At 44.2% G+C, this 19,033-nt stretch overlaps 1 protein-coding gene across 1 annotated transcript in view; it reads right to left on the bottom strand.

The window, feature by feature from the left end:
• Positions 1-654: 654 nt before the first annotated feature.
• Positions 655-19,033, bottom strand: part of LOC133129004 (E3 ubiquitin-protein ligase TRIM35-like) — a 19,168-nt gene continuing 789 nt past the window's right edge. The window contains exons 2-12 of the mRNA XM_061242808.1: positions 17,656-17,751; positions 17,340-17,570; positions 16,532-16,554; positions 15,714-15,832; positions 15,143-15,276; positions 10,733-11,167; positions 9,366-9,461; positions 9,050-9,280; positions 4,089-4,111; positions 2,806-2,924; positions 655-1,620 (exon numbers count right to left, since the gene is read on the bottom strand). Of these exons, the coding sequence (XP_061098792.1) occupies positions 1,094-1,620; positions 2,806-2,924; positions 4,089-4,111; positions 9,050-9,280; positions 9,366-9,461; positions 10,733-11,167; positions 15,143-15,276; positions 15,714-15,832; positions 16,532-16,554; positions 17,340-17,570; positions 17,656-17,751 (2,034 nt within the window). The 3' untranslated portion in view covers positions 655-1,093. The remainder of the gene's footprint in view (positions 1,621-2,805; positions 2,925-4,088; positions 4,112-9,049; positions 9,281-9,365; positions 9,462-10,732; positions 11,168-15,142; positions 15,277-15,713; positions 15,833-16,531; positions 16,555-17,339; positions 17,571-17,655; positions 17,752-19,033) is intronic.

Below are 19,033 nucleotides of genomic sequence, written 5' to 3'. Positions count from 1 at the left end.
TGATGAAACAGGAAGTGGCTGCAAACCCCCCTGATGGGGATCTGAGAGGCAGAGCTCACCGGTGGATTCTGGGGTGGTGGTGGTGGTGGGAGAGTAAACATTTTGAAGATATGAATTAGGAATAGCAGGATTCCAAAACAGGAAGTGCAGCAGAATGAGCCAGGCAGTGCTATGGCTTTAGCATGCAGAATGAGCCAGGCAGCGCTATGGCTTTAGCATGCAGAATGAGCCAGGCAGCGCTATGGCTTTAGCATGCAGAATGAGCCAGGCAGCGCTATGGCTTTAGCATGCAGAATGAGCCAGGCAGTGCTATGGCTTTGTTCAGGTTTGATCAGGTGTTGTGGAACTCCAAACAAACTCTTTATACCCTCATACCCTCCACACAGCCTCATTCAGACCCAGCTGAGCTCCACACAGCCTCATTCAGACCCAGCTGAGCTCCACACAGCCTCATTCAGACCCAGCTGAGCTCCACACAGCCTCATTCAGACCCAGCTGAGCTCCACACAGCCTCATTCAGACCCAGCTGAGCTCCACACAGCCTCACTCAGACCCAGCTGAGCTCCACACAGCCTCATTCAGACCCAGCTGAGCTCCACACAGCCTCACTCAGCCTTCAGCCTGTGAATACATACACTCACCCAGCACTTTATTAGGAACATTTACTTTATTACGCCGACTTACTCATGTGATTATCCAATGCATATTTTAAGCAGTAGATCAAGTGTTTGTCTCCTAACTGGGCCTCTTTCTCAGAACTCTAGTTCATGCATGCTACTAACTCTATTTTTTCTCAGCACACCTACTTGCAGTTACTTCAAGCTCTTAATATTCAAGAATATGATTATGATTACGTATATAGGAGGATATGCAGCATATATGATCACTTATGCAACAGATGTATATGTCAATCATAAAAACAGGTTCAACTTGGACAACATTTCTCTTCAAGCACTACAGAATGTTTGTATTTACATTTCTAATAGACAATATTTTGTTTATGACGTGTTTTTGTTCATGACATTTGAAATACACCTGAGTTTAATGAACAGTCCTTTGACTTCTGCTGATGTTTACCAACAATCCCACAGTGCTATTTTACACTTACAGACACCTTCAGTGGACAGATCCGCACAGTCCCCATAGTACTAAAGAAAGGAAACAGTCTCTCAGTGAAGGAGTGTTTAAAAGTGTAGAGAGGAGTGTTGTCACTGGGGTCAGAGAATGACACCTTCCCCTTGTCCCAGTCCAGCTGCACTCTGACCCTCTGGAGTTTCCTCTGCACAGTGAGGAGTGTAGGTGGGGAGGTCATGGCTCTGTATTCCCCACTGGTCAGCTCTATACCCCACACTCCTCCTTTTGGGTTCAGAGTGAAGTCACCTTTTCTGCTGATGGACTCTTTAACCACACCCACCATCCAGGCCACACCCCCCACTTCTACATCCCAGCAGTGGCCTCCGGAGCTGAATCCCTCAGAGCCCAGCACACACAACCACCCATAATCAAATCTCTCTGGATTATCAGGAACCTGCTGTCTCTCATCACTGCGTCTCATACTGGTCAGATCCTCAGACAGTGAAAGTTCAGGATGTGCTGTGTTTGGGTCCAGATTCACAGGAGCTGAAGGGACAGAGAATGAGACGTCAGCACTGATCTGCACAAAGGGAAACCGTCAGACACAATGGGCTCCTGATGATATAAACTGGGTTTCACAAAAACAACAATATAGATACATGTGTGAGAGAAGCACCAGAACTAAAGGATATTAATATTTCATAAGTCACACATTGTATAATCCCTATAAGAGGGAACAAAGCCTGTCAGTGCTTCTGTCCTTCCCCTTAAATACAGTATCACTCTTAAAGCAACATTGTTCCCCCCAGCATAACAATAATACAGAGGAACCAAAAGCAGACAGGGTGCAGAAAATTGCAAGTTTACTCGCAGGTGAAGGGGCAGACAGAGCGTAGTCACAAAACAGGCCAAGGTCAAAAACCAGGGGGTCAGTCCAACAATGCAGAGGTACAGATATCCACAACAACGAAAGAAGAGTCCAGGGAAGCAGGCAGTGGTCAAAACCGGAAATCCAATAAACAGGGGCAAGGACTCAGGAACAAGGGCAAGGATACAGGAACAAGAGCTCAGGAACAAGGGGGCTAGAACTGGGGGAAAGAATAAAGGGCTCGGGAACAAAAACAGGACAAGACAAACTAGCAGCGTGCAACTGAAAAGGACAGGTATAAATACACAGGGGAATGAGACAAACTAGGCGGGGCATGGGAGTGAGGGTGGTCTAACAAATAAACATCAGGTGAGACACATGAAAGGGTAATGGGACAATAACGAGGGGGAAATGAAAACGCAGACTGGATTCACAAAGACGCACATGTAATACAAACGGCTCTGGACTAGGGAGTGGACAATTTGCAGAGCATCAGGAGATGCAGAGATACGGAGAGACAGGTGCAAATACTTCGCTGAAACTAAGCAAGTAATCAGTGATAGAATAGGGAGGCGGAGTTACAGAACAGAATTGAAACTGGAGATGCGTAAGTTAGTTAAGTGATATAAATGACAAATACCCAAAACTAGTGTATGTTAGTTTGACAAACATATTAGTGTGTTAGTATAATTAGTACTGTACAATTTCTAAGTTAGTTGAGATTAGTATATTAGTGCTATGTACAAACATGAAATGGAGAGAAAGCAGGAAGTAAGGAATGCAAGATTGGAAGGAAGGTTGAACCGCGGAACTACCATAAACACCCAAATAGTGATAGATAGATCCCTGCCCCCAGTACTCACTGTATTGAACAGTCCCCAGCATCTTCTCCCACACTCTGTACTTCAGATTGCCCAGGTGCTTGGCCACATCAATCAGCGGTCCTGAGACCTTCTCTGGATCCCCCAGTGTGCACTGGGCTCTGCAATAATATTCAGGAGTCACTTGTGCTGTGGGCATGGCTTCATTACCATAGAAGATTATCAGCAGCAACATCAGATCTTCATTCTGTAAGAAAATGGCTCCATCCCTCCCAGCGTTCTGCCACACAGCCCCACTGAGAGACACACACTCACAGCCCCACTGAGAGAGACACACACTCACAGCCCCACTGAGAGACACACACACACAGCCCCACCCCACTGAGACACACACTCACAGGAGGATATTTATAATACAAGGAAATAGAGCATGTTCATTCAGCTTCATTACTTCATAGCAAACAAACAAATCACAAATCTGACACAAAACTAATTTTCTTTAACAGCAGAATATTCTGGCTTCATGAAACAAATAAATTAGATTAAAATATTTTCATTAATGACAAACTTCTTTCCAGATCAAGCAGAGGATATTGTTTGAGTTTTCTATCCTGACGCTTTGACGTCTTCCGTGGTCTACCTGTTTGGCCTACCTGTTTTCCTTTTATAACCTTCCCATTTTGTTCATACTTGCACCAAATTTTAGACACTGCTGACTGGGTACAACCCACATGTTCTGCTGCACTCAGTGTTGGATTTCCTTCTTGAAGGAGCTTCATAATCCTTTCCATTGTTTCAATTGACAGCTCTCTTCTTGGAGCCATGTTCCCCTTCAATTAGCCAAGTCCAACAGCTCGTTAAGGTCTGCAAACACTCCCTTTTAATGGCAGACTAATTTGCATATTCTGACTTGTGCCGGTATTTGTTTTAGAAATACAAATTACAAAGTGATTCCATAATTGTTTCCTCTACTTGATCTAGAAAAAAAATATCCTATTAATGAAAATAAATGCCTTTAATTTATTTGAGCTATGTTTCACCAAACCATGTTCAGCTGTTAAAAATGTTAAAAATGTTAAAAATTGTTTTGTGTCAGATCTGTGATTTGTTTATTTGCAATGAAGTAAAAAAGCTGGATGAACATCCTCTAAGTGCTGATTCCACAAAAAGGGTTGTACTGTAATATTTTAAATGTTCTTCCATAGTGAGTATTTAAGCTGTGGTAGAGAGAGGCATTTCTAACACATTCCACAGAACCTCACTGATAGAACACTACAGAGCTAATAAACTACTTTTGATATTTCATCTGATGAGAGTTTGTTTACCTGTTTTGTGTGTCCTTGTAGCTCTGAAATAAAGAGAGCAAATTAAAGATTTTTTCACATTTTTATACATGAACACCGGGACTTGAAACACAATAATCAAAACATTACACTATACATGTATCAAATCCCTAAACCATTTCTGCAAACATTAAGCACATTCTCTGTTTCCACTTTTCGGCACAATTCTCATTAATGTAATTTCTTGTATTCACATGGAAAGCACTACTATTCAAAATGCTAAAAACAAATGACCATCTGACAAATTACCTCCTCACCAGTTTAGACACTCGTCACATAAATCACAACTTACACATGAATAAAAGGGCCACAGATATGTAAATCACAACTTACACATGAATAAAAGGGCCACAGATATGTAAATCACAACTTACACATGAATAAAAGGGCCACAGATATGTAAATTACAACTTACACATGAATAAAAGGGCCACAGATATGTAAATCACAACTTACACATGAATAAAAGGGCCACAGATACGTAAATCACAACTTACACATGAATAAAAGGGCCACATATACGTATGCTCTGCTGTATTGGTGAACAATGGATGCCAAAGCTGCAGTGAGAGTCAGAGTAAGAGATGGAGGAGGGGTAGGAGTTCTCCAACACCATGCCAACCCTGGACCCGACAATACTGCCCATCTGATCACCTTTTGGCCACCCTCCACAACATCATGACTCCACCAGCACAGATGAGCCAGAGCAGCCCATGTGGGTTATCATCTGGGACAATGTTAGTTTCCACCGGGCTGCTCTGGTCCACAACTGCTTCCTTGCCCACCCTGGATTTTCCAACATTTGTCTCCCACCATATTCACCATCTAATGGAAGAACGTTTCTCTGCATAGTGATGGAAAGTTTAGGACCAGAATCCACACAGAGATGCCCCTTCTAAAGGCAATGGAGGAGGTATGTGGTGGTGTTCCTACAGAAGCACTCCAGGGTTGGATACCTCATGCCAGGAGATACCTTCCACTGCCTGGTCAGGGAAACATCACCTGTGATGTGGATGAGGTTCTGTGGCCAGACAGAACGAACGACAGGATGCAGCCAAAATGTGTTTTTCTTTCATTATGATTCATTATGATGTTATAATTTAGCCTACTGTATAAAGTATTTGTAGAGAACACCTTGAACACCAAGATGTGAATGTTTTGTTAAAGTTTTCATAACTTTTGTTAAAAAATACTTTTGTTATTTTATTGGTATGTTACTGTAGTATATTATAAAATACTGTATAAAACAATCAGCTACTGTCCATAGCTTGTATGTGCAACACTGAAAATGCAGAAGGCGTAAGCCCACTGATAAGTAAAACTATTCATAATCGTGTTTTTCATTTAGCAAATCTGTGTTCAATAAGTAAGGTTTATTCATTTAGCAAATCTGTGTTCAATAAGTAAGGTTTATTCACGATGCATGTGTGTGTCATTTTCACACAAATTTGATTTGGAGAAGTGGGAATATGGTTTGACCACCTGGTGGTGAGTTGGATCAAGTGGCCGGGAAGACTGCCGGACAGACCTGGTAAACCCAAACATGTAGTGAGGGTGAACTGGGAACGTCTGGCGGAGGCCCCTGTTAGTGAGGTCTTCAACTCCCACCTCCGGAGGAACTTCTCACGCATCCCGGGGGAAGCTGGGGACATGGAGTCCGAGTGGGCCATGTTCAAAGCCTCCATTGCAGAGGCGGCAAGCAGGAGCTGTGGCCAGAAGGTCATCGGTGCCTGTCGGGGCGGCAACCCAAGAACCCGCTGGTGGACACCAGCGGTGAGGGAGGCCGTCAAACTGAAGAAGGAGGCCTTTCGGGCTTGGCTGGCCCGGGGGTCCCCTGAAGCAGCAGACAGGTACCGGGTGGCCAGAAGGGCTGCGGCTTCGGCAGTCACTGAAGCAAAAACCCGGGTATGGGAGTTTGGGGAGGCTATGGAGAAGGACTTTCGGTTGGCCTCAAGGAAGTTCTGGCAAACCATCCGACGACTCAGAAAAGGAAAGCAGGGCTTGTCTCAGGCTGTTTTCAGCAGAGGAGGAGAACTGCTGACCCGGACTGGGAGCTCGGGGATGAGGAGCTCGGACATCCGGAGGGAGCTCGGAGTAGAGCCGCTGCTCCTTCGGGTCGAAAGGAGCCAATAGAGGTGGTTCGGGCATCTGATCAGGATGCCTCCCGGGCGCCTCCCTTTGGAGGTTTTCCGGGCTCGTCCAACTGGGCGGAGACCCCGAGGGAGACCCAGAGCCCGCTGGAGAGATTATATATCTCTCCTGGCCAGGGAACGCCTCGGGATCCCCCAGGAGGAGCTAGAATGCGTTGCTGGGGAGAGGGACGCCTGGAATACCCGGCTTTGCCTACTGCCACCACGACCCGACTCCGGATAAGCGGGTGATGATGGATGGTTTTGAGAACTTGAGGTATGGTTTCAGAAAGCTTGTGTTAAGAAAAAAACCCCAGAATTATCACTGTAGCGGAAACTCCATGAACACTGCGTTCGACACCACATTAATATCTTTAAATAACTTTTGATATGACATGACATAGAACAAGTGTAAAATGGTGTAGAAATATATTTATATAAGTTACATATACTATCGTGGACACCATGCATAAATATATATATATATATATCGATATATATATTTATATATATATATATATATTAGCTTTAGGATTAGCTTTAAATAAATGTAATAAAAACCAAATCAGGTCGTAAAATATACGATCTATCAAAAATGTGTTGATATTGGCCCTTTACAGTACAATGGCATTCTTAATTGCATTAGCTTTGTAAATACCATATGAAATGTAATATAATATTTATTTATTTACTTACTTTCGGAAGACATTGTTACTGTGTACTAACCACAAACAAACACACACACACACACATACACATATACACACCTACACACACACACACACATGAACACATACACACACACACACACACACACACAGGCTACGTCATCACTCACACACAAACACACACACAATCCCCATCCTCCTCCACCTCACATAAGCCTATAATACATAAATATATGAACAATATAACTGTACAGTTGAACCCAGTCAAATGACAAACACAGCACACGTTTGGTTAAATAAAACATCCAAGTGAATAATTATCACTATTTTGAGTAAAACCTGCAAAATACAGATGCATGGACATATAGGCCCACTATGCAGAATGTCCCCTTTAACACATGATGTCCACTACAGTGGACAGATGCTATTTCAGTCACAGGAAAAGACAACCTTATTTAATTGAGAACCTTTTTTTACCTATCTGCATATCTTAGAAGAGATAAATTGGCATGACAGGCATTTGGCAGATGCTCTTATCCAGAGCGAAGTGCCGTTGATTAGACTAAACAGGAGATAATCCTCACCTGGTGCAATGCAGGGTTAAGGGCCTTGCTCAAGGGCTCAATGGCTGTGCTGATCTTATCGTGGTTACACTGGGGATCGAACCACTGACCTCACGTGACCCAGGCATGTACCTTAACCACTCCACTACCGGCTGCCCGATTTAGCTCAGATTCATGGTGTTTCTCCACTTTCTTTTTTTTAAAGATATTTTTTAGGCCTTTTATTGGACAGTATATAGTATATAGAGACAGGAAGAATGGGAGCGAGAGAGAGGGGAAGACATGTGATAAATGTCGGACGGTCGGATTCGAACCGCCGACGTCGCGGCTCGCAATGAGCATGCAGTCAGTGCTCTGCAGGCTGCGCCACCGAGACACCCCTCCTGGGCCATTTTGAACATATGATGTCATAGCTCAAACAGACAATGATACATAAGGACAGGAATCATCACATCACATCACATTTTATTAAGACTCGAGAGGGTGCAACCACTGGTGGTTTGGGCATGTAAGTGTAGCATGGTTAGCTCAGCTAGTTCGCTAGTAAGCACGGATGGTGCAGTGAAAGCAAAGGCTGGTAGCAGGTTATCGCGACAACATTCCCCGATGACGTAACCCTCAAATTCAAAAGAACGTTGTTGCCCTTGGCAAGAGGCGAGTTCGTCTTTAGCTGACTGGTAACGCGTTCGTTCAACAAATAATTTGGACAAGTGAGAAGGCCGGGGTTCAAATCCCACCTCGGACTCAGTCAATTTCTCACCTGTTACATAAACACAAACTAAATTATGACAAATGGCTTCTAAATATCTGTCCACTGTAGTGGACACCATGCATGAAAGGGCTAACCCTGTTATACATGTGTCCAGTGTGTGGATGTTGTATGAAAGGGTTAACACTGTTATACCAGTGTGTGGATGTTGTATGGAATGGTTATACATGTGTCCAGTATGTGGATGTTGTATGGAAGGGTTATACATATGTCCAGTGTGTGGATGTTGTATGAAAGGGCTAACCCTGTTATACATGTGTCCAGTGTGTGGATGTTGTATGGAAGGGTTAACACTGTTATACCAGTGTGTGGATGTTGTATGGAAGGGTTATACATGTGTCCAGTGTGTGGATGTTGTATGGAAGGGTTATACATGTGTCCAGTGTGTGGATGTTATATGAAAGGGCTAACCCTATTATACATGTGTCCAGTGTGTGGATGTTGTATGGAAGGGTTATACATGTGTCCAGTGTGTGGATGTTGTATGAAAGGGTTAACACTGTTATACCAGTGTGTGGATGTTCACTGATCTAAATTGGACAAAAACACTTTCCCTGCAAGACAATAATTCTCCTGCTGGATAAAGTTTTGAAGAGATTTAAGGAAATTTGCAAATTACATGAAAAGGTGGCTTAGAGAATATTATATTGTATAAATGAATGTATGTGTGAGCATTAACAGCAGTCTGTATATTTCCGGTACCAGTTCTGTCGAAAAGGCCGGCAATCTTACTGATCTGGGTAGAATAGCTCTGTGGCCCTTTGCGTGTGTGATCTCCATTGAGTCCCACAGGCACAGAGTGAACAGGTCTTACCTGCAGGAATGAGATGCCTTCAGCTCCCAGCTCCTGTTCTATGGCTCTGATCTGTTCTGAAAGGGATGATATCTCTTCTGTCATCTTCTCAATCTTCTCCTTCATCTTCTGACTCTTCTGCTCCTCTTCCTCCCTCAGTGCAGTGATCCTGGCTGCCTCTTCATCTTTTAGGAACTGCTGAAGTTTCTCAAACTCCATCTTTATCTGTCTCTCTGTGTGCTGGGCCTGGCTCTGGAATAAATATTATTCACCATCATTTCAGCACAATCCAGTGATGCATTTTCAACAATGTGATTTAAAGGCCTCAGTACAGTACCTTGATGTGCTCTGCTGTTTGATCACAGATTAGTTTCACTGCATTAAAGGCTCTTAGCTTCTCCTGCAGTGGAGCCAGTGCAGTCCTGAGTTTCTCCTGGAAAGAAATGACAGAGTCCACACTTTACTGAGGAAACAGACCCACAGTAAGCTTCACTACACAGACAGCACAAGAGCCCCTGCTCAGACAGAGGGGAGCCAGAATGGAGACTCAGGTCACAATTTGTGTAAAAACAATGTGTTAATTGATACATACAAATCTGTGCATTGATTCTAAACAGGAATATAACAAATTACTGCAGAGATATTCTGTCAAAGGGTCAAAAGAAATATATAAATATTGTTCCAAGTTTAATGTTTTTAGTCCCTTTAGTGACACAGTGACCTGCCCTGTTAGGCCACATACACTCAGTGAGCACTTTATTAGGTATTTATTAGACTTCTGCTGCTGTAGCCTACCCAGTTAGAGGTTTGATGTGTTGTGTGTTCAGAGATGCTCTTCTGCATACCACTTTTGTAATGTGTGATTATTTGCGTTACTGTCACCTTCCTGTCAGCTTTGACCAGTCTGGCCATTCTCCTCTGACATCTCTCATTAACAAGGTGTTTCTGTCTGCAGAACTGCTGCTCACTGGATGATTTTTGTTTTTCGCACCATTCTCTGCAAACCCTAGAGACTGATGTGTGTGTACAAGCTGTTTCTTAGATACTTGAACCACTCTGTCTGGCACCAAGAATCATTCCACGTCAAAGTCACTTAGATCACATTTCTTCCCCATTCTGACATTTGGTCTGAAAAACAGCTGCACCTCTTGACCATGCCTTCATTCATTCAATTGCTGCCACATGATTGGCTGATTAAATATTTGCATTAACAAGCTGATGTAGAGGTCAGTGATCACTTGAATGTATATCTGAGCATGAACTTTGACCCCCTCCTGTCCCATGCTGAGCAATGCTCCCTAACACAGCTCTGAGAATGTCTCCACACTCCTGCCCCTCCCTCCTGTCTCTCTGTCAGTCATGTGAGGAGCTCAAACTGCAGTCAGGCCTAAGAACTAAAATGGCTTCTTCTGCAGATTATAACCCTTTCAGGCCTGAGAACTAAAATGGCTCCTTTTGAGGTTATAACCCTTTGGAAATACTATAACTACGTCATTAGAAATTCACAATCATGAAAAATATTAAGATTCAATACTAATTCTATTTCTGGCACAAATATTTTTTGTTTTCAGTTAAGCTTTACCAAGATCTCAGTATTATAATAATCAACCAGAAATGTGAGTGAAATTTGAAAACTATAAACAACCAATGAAAAATTAAATGATAAAAGTCATTTAAATCTAAATTGTGTTATGAGACAGTTACCTTATTTTCTTCTGCAGCCTCCTGAACTGGTCGAAATTTGTGGTTGTCATGTTTTTTTGAAGCTTGACAGACAAGACAGACAGGTATTTGATCCTCCAAACAGAAGAGTTTGAGTTTCTCACTGTGCAGACTGCAGAGCACTGATCCTGCTTCAGCTCTCTGACTTCTCTCCTTTAAGAACGCCTCACAGGTATTCCTCAGAGACAAGTTAGGGGAAGGAAAATCCATGGAAGATATTCTCCTGCAAACTGGGCACTCCTGAGATCCCTTCTCTCTCCACCAATGCTGCAGACAGGCCTTACAGAAGCTGTGACTGCATCTCAGGACAACAGGATCCCTGAAGATTTGAGAGCACACAGGACAGGAGAGGTCCTCTTCCAGGAGAGAAGGTCCAGACGCCATTCTGTCCCGTCTGTAGCTCGGTAATGGCTTCTGCTAAATCTGTAGTTTAGTTTCACTTCCTGCTGTTACACAAGCAGCAGATAAAAATATCTTTAAATTTCTGTTTCTCAGTCTGTTTTTGTTCCTGTATAAGTTATCAAGCACACACCCTCCCTTACAAACAGGATGCACACACAGATGCAGAGCTGGAGTCCACAATCCATTCCTCTTCATAATATCGTCACTGATGTAGCTAATGAAAAGAGATGTGCTTCTGAATAGCTCATCTAAAGCACTGATGAAGCTAATGGAGAGAGCTGTGCTTTAGAATAGCTCATCTACAGTGCTGATGAAGCTAATGGAGAGAGCTGTGCTTCTGAATAGCTCATCTACAGCACTGATGAAGCTAATGGAGAGAGCTGTGCTTTAGAATAGGTCATCTACAGCACTGATGAAGCTAATGGAGAGAGCTGTGCTTTAGAATAGCTCATCTACAGTGCTGATGAAGCAAATGGAGAGAGCTGTGCTTCTGAATAGCTCATCTATAGCACTGATGAAGCTAATGGAGAGAGCTGTGCTTTAGAATAGCTCATCTACAGCACTGATGAAGCTAATGGAGAGAGCTGCGCTTTAGAATAGCTCATCTACAGCACTGATGAAGCTAATGGAGAGAGCTGTGCTTTAGAATAGCTCATCTAGAGTGCTGATGAAGCTAATGGAGAGAGCTGTGCTTTATAATAGCTCATCTACAGCACTGATGAAGCTAATGGAGAGAGCTGTGCTTTAGAATAGCTCATCTACAGCACTGATTAGAGTTAAACAGGCAACTATTGTTTAGGACACAGCGTGGATCAAGAGAGCATTAGGTCAATAAATTACATCCACCTACTCGACCCAGCTCCTGGTCTAAGCGATAGTCCTGGCCTTGTTTTTCTGAGCTGGTTACTCAACAGGGTCCAAGTTCTTATCTATATCTTATCAATCTAACACCAGAGCCTGGTCTCAGGGTCTTGGTTGAGACGTTCAGTTTGCCCGTTAGACTGGGGATGTTACACAGAGGACAAACAAGGCCCTGGTGAGAGTACAGAACGCTTTCCTAAACCGTGAGGTGAAATGGGGACCTCTGTCGGACACAACGTCTGTGGGGAGACCGTGGAGGTGAAAAACATGAGATACCGTTAACTTAGCCGTGTCAGAAGCAGTGCGGCAAGTAGGATGAAATGTTCTGCCTTGGAGAATGGACTAACTGATGAGCGTGTTGCACTCTGAAGGCAGGAGAATGGACTAACTGATGAGCGTGTTGCACTCTGAAGGCAGGAGAATGGACTAACTGATGAGCGTGTTGCACTCTGAAGGCAGGAGAATGGACTAACTGATGAGGGTGTTGCACTCTGAAGGCAGGAGAATGGACTAACTGATGAGCGTGTTGCACTCTGAAGGCTGGAGAATGGACAGGAGAATGGACTAACTGATGAGCGTGTTGCACTCTGAAGGCAGGAGAATGGACTAACTGATGAGCGTGTTGCACTCTGAAGGCAGGAGAATGGACTAACTGATGAGCGTGTTGCACTCTGAAGGCAGGAGAATGGACTAACTGATGAGCGTGTTGCACTCTGAAGGCAGGAGAATGGACTAACTGATGAGCGTGTTGCACTCTGAAGGCAGGAGAATGGACTAACTGATGAGCGTGTTGCACTCTGAAGGCAGGAGAATGGACTAACTGATGAGCGTGTTGCACTCTGAAGGCAGGAGACCAGTGACAGGGTCTAGAGCCATGTGAGACTGGAGCGACCAGGACCAGGCAAGGGGCGGAGCAGTGCGTTAAGGTGTTCGGCACTCTGGATGTACGTGAGAGTTTTATGACCCGTGAGGACCAGGAGAGGGTGTCCCGCCCCCTACAGCCCACGGCACCACTCCTCTAGAGCCAGCTTGATCACCTGCAGCTCTCCAGGGCCGACAGGACCTCGTAGTTCACCTCAGGATGGGTTAAGCCATATTTATTCAGGTTTAATGTAAACTACAGCACTCGGCACAAATTCATCTGTTACTCCCAGCTGTGCTCCACACAGCCTCATTCAGACCCAGCTGTGCTCCACACAGCCTCATTCAGACCCAGCTGAGCTCCACACAGCCTCATTCAGACCCAGCTGAGCTCCACACAGCCTCATTCAGACCCAGCTGAGCTCCACACAGCCTCATTCAGACCCAGCTGAGCTCCACACAGCCTCATTCAGACCCAGCTGAGCTCCACACAGCCTCATTCAGACTTCAGCCTGTGAATACATACACTCACCCAGCACTTTATTAGGAACATTTACTTTATTACACCTACTTACTCATGCGATTATCCAATACATATATTAAGCAGTAGATCAAGTGTGTCTCGTAAATGGGCCTCTTTCTCAGAACTCTAGTTTTCATGCATGCTACTAATTCTCATTTTTCTCAGCACACCTACTTGCAGTTACTTTAAGCTCTTAATATTCAATATGATTATGATTACGTATATAGGAGGATATGCAGCATATATGATCACTTAAGCAACAGCTGTATATGATTAAAAAAAAATCATGTCAATCATGAAACAAGGTTATACATGAAAACAACATTTCTCATCAACCACTATAGAATGTTTGTATTTACATTTCAAATAATAGACAATATTTGGACTTTATTTCATCACCTACTCAGATGTGACTAAATACAGACCTGTAATTTCAGCTGATGTTTAGCAACAATCCCACAGTGCTATTTTACACTGACAGACACTTTGAATGGACAGATCTGCATCCCCAGTAAATGCAAACCAAAGAATGAGGGGCATATTTGTCTCTGTCTGCGTTCATACTGCACTGGAGAGAGAGACTTACCTCATCACACACCTGGGAGACACACTGGTGACGGGTCAGGAAAAGAGCAGCACTCTGGAGTGATTCCACTGGTGTATTTATTACACCCCAACTCATTACACACACACCAGTGTACTTACAATACCACCATGTACCACAGGAATGACTCATTACACACACACCAGTGTACTTACAATACCACCATGTACCACAGGAATAACTCATTACACACACACCAGTGTACTTACAATACCACCATGTACCACAGTAATTACTCAATACACACACACCAGTGTACTTACAATGCCACCATGTACCACAGTAATAACATTGTGAGGTTATATCAGAGAGATCAGACATTTCTCATCAAGCACTTTAGAATGTTTGTATTTACATTTCAGATAATAGACTATATTTTGTTAATGATGTCCTTTTGTTCATGTCATTTGAAGTCAACCTGCTCTGAGTTGAATAAGAAGTCCTTTGATTTCAGTGGATGTTTACCAACAATACCACAGTGCTATTTTAGATGTACAGACACCTCCAGTGGACAGATCTGCACAGTAAATGGTAAATGGTTGGCATTTGTATAGCGCCTTTATCCAAAGCGCTGTACAATTTACGCTTCTCATTCACCCATTCATACACACACACACACACACACACCAACGGCGATTGGCTGCCATGCAAGGCACCGACCAGCTCGTCAGGAGCATTTGGGGGTTAGGTGTCTTACTCAGGGACTCTTCGACACAGCCCGGGCGGGGGATCGAACCGGCAACCCTCTGACTGCCAGACAACTGCTCTTACTGCCTGAGCCATGTTGCCCCACAGTCCCCAGAGTACTAAAGAAAGGAAACAGTCTCTCAGTGAAGGAGTATTTAAAAGTGTAGAGAGGAGTGTTGTCACTGGGGTCAGAGAATGACACCTCCCCCCTGTCCCAGTCCAGCTGCACTCTGACCCTCTGGAGTTCCCACTGCACAGTGAGGGGTGTAGGTGGGGAGGTCAGTGCTGTGTATTTCCCACTGATCAGCCCTATACCCCACACTCCTCCTGCTGGGTTCAGAGTGAAGACCCCTTTCCTGCTGATGGACTCTTTAACCACACCCACCATCCAGGCCACACCCCCCACTTCTACATCCCAGCAGTGTCTCCCTGAGCTGAATTCCTCAGAGCCCAGCACCCAACACCCCCCATCAAATCTCTCTGGATTATCAGGAACCTGCTGTCTCTCATCACTGCATCTCACACTGGTCAGATCCTCAGACAGTGAGAGTTTGGGATGTGCTGTGTTTGGGTCCAGAGTCACAGAAGCTGAAGGGACAGAGAATGAGACTGAGCACTGATCTGCACAAAGGGAAACCGTCAGACACAATGGGGTCCGAATGATATTAATTGGGTTTCACAAGAACAACATTATAGCCTCAGATACATGTGTGAGAGAAGCTAAAAGAACTCAAAGATATTAATATTTCAAGAGTCACACATTGTATAATCCCTATAAGAGGGAGCCAAGCCTGTCAGTGTTTGTGTAGCTCCTGTCCTTCCCCTTAAATACAGTATCACTCTTAAAGCAGCATTTTATTATGAGCATCAGTGAGATTAAGGACTGGTGCTCAGTCTCTTCACTCCAGGGCTCTTACACAGACAGAACCAATATGACGCTGACTGGCTTCATCAGCTTGTGGAAAGGATGCTGAAGATTCCCCCTGTACAGTGACAATGTGGAGCTCCCTGCCCCCAGTACTCACTGTATTGAACAGTCCCCAGCATCTTCTCCCACACTCTGTACTTCAGATTGCCCAGGTGCTTGGCCACATCAATCAGAGGTCCTGAGACCTTCTCTGGATCCCCCAGTGTGCACTGGGCTCTGCAAAAATATTCAGGAGTCACTTGTGCTGTGGGCGTGGCTTCATTACCATAGAAGACTATCAGCAGCAACATCAGATCTTCATTCTGTAAGAAAATGGCTCCATCCCTCCCAGCATTCTGCCACACAGCCCCACTGAGAGACACACACTCACAGCCCCACTGAGAGACATACACTCACAGCCCCACTGAGAGACACACACTCACAGCCCCACTGAGAGACACACACTCACAGCCCCACTGAGAGATACACACTCACAGCCCCACTGAGAGACACACACTCACAGCCCCACTGAGAAACACACACTCACAGCCCCACTGAGAGACACACACTCACAGCCCCACTGAGAAACACACACTCACAGCCCCACTGAGAGACACACACTCACAGCCCCACTGAGAGACACACACTCACAGCCCCACTGAGAGACACACACTCACAGCCCCACTGAGAGACACACACTCACAGTCCCACTGAGAGACACACACTCACAGCCCCACTGAGAGACACACACTCACAGGAGGGGAGGAGGGTATTCATATTAGAGGGAAATAATATTCATTTTTTTAAATGTTCTTCCATAGTCAGTATTCAAACTATGGTAGAGAGAGGCATTTCTAACACATTCCACAGTTCCTCACTGATAGAACACTACAGCCTAATAAACTACTGTATTTAATCTGATGACAGTTTGTTTACCTGTTTTGTGTGTCCTTGTAGCTCTGAAATAAAGAGAGTGTTACAGATTTTTTCACATTTCTACAAACACTGGGACCTTACACTCATGTATCAAACCCCTATACCATTTCTGCAAATATTAAGCACATTCTCTGTTTACACTCAGATCACAATTCTAAATCACACTTTTTGTAAAACTTTACACACAATTATCTACTTTTGACACAACATGGGCGGCCTGTAGTGTAGTTTGTTCATTCATTCATTCATTCATTCATTATCCTAACCCGCTTATCCTGTCGCAGCATACATTGGGTGAAAGGCAGGAATACACCCTGGACAGGTCACCAGTCCATCGCAGGGCTGTAGTGTAGTGGTTAAGGTAAAGGACTGGGACCTGCAAGGTCGGTGGTTCTAATCCCGGTCTAGCCACAATGAGCCACAATGAGCCACAACAGCCCAGGTGGGTTATCATCTGGGGCAACGTTAGTTTCCACCGGGCTGCTCTGGTCCACAACTGCTTCCTTGCCCACCCTGGATTTTCTAACATTTGTCTCCCACCATATTCACCATCTAATGGAAGAATGTTTCTCTGCATAGTGATGGAAAGTTTAGGACCAGAATCCACACAGAGATGCCCCTTCTAAAGGCAATGGAGGAGGTATGTGGTGGTGTTCCTACAGAAGCACTCCAGGGTTGGATACCTCATGCCAGGAGATACCTTCCACTGCCTGGTCAGGGAAACATCACCTGTGATGTGGATGAGACAGAACGAACGACAGGATGCAGCCAAAATGTGTTTTTCAGACAGAGAGTGAACAGGTCTTACCTGCAGGAAGGAGACATCTTCAGCTCCCAGCTCCTGTTCTATGGCTCTGATCTGTTCTGAAAGGGATGATATCTCTTCTGTCATCTTCTCAATCTTCTCCTTCATCTTCTGACTCTTCTGCTCCTCTTCCTCCCTCAGTGCAGTGATCCTGGCTGCCTCTTCCTCTTTTAGGAACTGCTGAATTTTCTCAAACTCCATCTTTATCTGTCTCTCTGTGCGCTGGGCCTGGCTCTGGAATAAACATTATTCACCATCATTTCAGCAAAATCCAGTGCTGCATTTTCAACACTGTGATTTAAAGACCTCAGTACAGTACCTTGATGTGCTCTGCTGTTTGATCACAGATTAGTTTCACTGCATTAAAGGCTCTTAGCTTCTTCTTCAGTGGAGCCAGTGCAGTCCTGAGTTTCCCCTGGAAAGTAATGACAGTCAGACAGACAGTAAGCTTCACTGCCTACGCAGACAGCACAAGAGCCCCTGCTCAGATAGACAGGTCACAACTTGTGCAAAAACAACGTGTTAATTGACACATACATATCTGTGCATTGATTCTATCACAGGTAAACAGGAAATTACAGCAAATTACTGCACAGATATTCTGTCGAAGGGTCTAAGGTCCAGGAATGTATAAATGAAATTATTCCAAGTTTAATGTAGTGTTTAGTCTCTTTATGACACAATGACCTGCCCTGTAAGGCCACATACACTCAGTGAGCACTTTATTAGGTATTTATTAGACTTGTTTCTTAGACTTCTGCTGCTGTAGCCTATCCAGTTAGAGGTCTGATGTGTTGTGTGTTCAGAGATGCTCTTCTGCATACCACTGTTGTAATGTGTGGTTATTTGCATTACTGTCACTTTCCTGTCAGCTTTGACCAGTCTGGCCATTCTCGTCTCTCATTAACAAGGTGTTTCTGTCTGCAGAACTGCTGCTCACTGGATTTCTTTTGTTTTTCGCTCCATTCTCTGCAAACCCTAGAGATTGATGTGTGTGGGGCGGCCTGTAGCGAAGTGGTTAAGGTAAATGACTGGGACACACAAGGTCGGTGGTTCTAATCCTGGTGTAGCCACAATAAGATCAGCACAGCCGTTGGGCCCTTAAGAAAGGCCCTTAACCCTGCATTGCTCCAGGGGAGGATTGTCTCCTGCTTAGTGTAATCAACTGTACGTCACTCTGGATAAGAGCGTCTGCCAAATGCCAATAATGTAATGTAATGTCTGAAAATCCCAAGAGATCATCAGTTTCTGAGACACTTGAACCACTCTGTCTGGCACCAAGAATCATTCCACGTCAAAGTCACTTAGATCACATTTCTTCCCCATTCTGACATTTGGTCTGAAAAACAGCTGCACCTCTTGACCATGTCTGCATGCTTTCATTCATTCAATTGCTGCCACATGATTGGCTGATTAAATATTTGCCTAAACAAGCTGATGTAGAGGTCAGTGATCACGTAGTGAGGAGCTCAAACTGCAGTCAGGCCTGAGAACTAAAATGGATCCTTTTGAGGTTATCACCCTTTGGAAATACAATAAGTACTTCATTAGAAATTCACAATCATGAAAATTATTAAGATTCAATATGAATAATATTTCTGGCACAGATATTTTTTAATGTTTTCAGTTAAGCTTTTGATAAGCTTCACCAAGGTCTCAGTAGATGAAAGCATTACAAAGCACAACTTCTTCAAAAT

The sequence above is a fragment of the Conger conger genome, chromosome 5 (genome assembly GCF_963514075.1).
Source record: "Conger conger chromosome 5, fConCon1.1, whole genome shotgun sequence".
Taxonomy (NCBI): Eukaryota; Metazoa; Chordata; class Actinopteri; order Anguilliformes; family Congridae; genus Conger; species Conger conger.
Note: the sequence above shows the minus strand (reverse complement) of the source record. Positions and strands in the feature narration are given on the sequence as shown.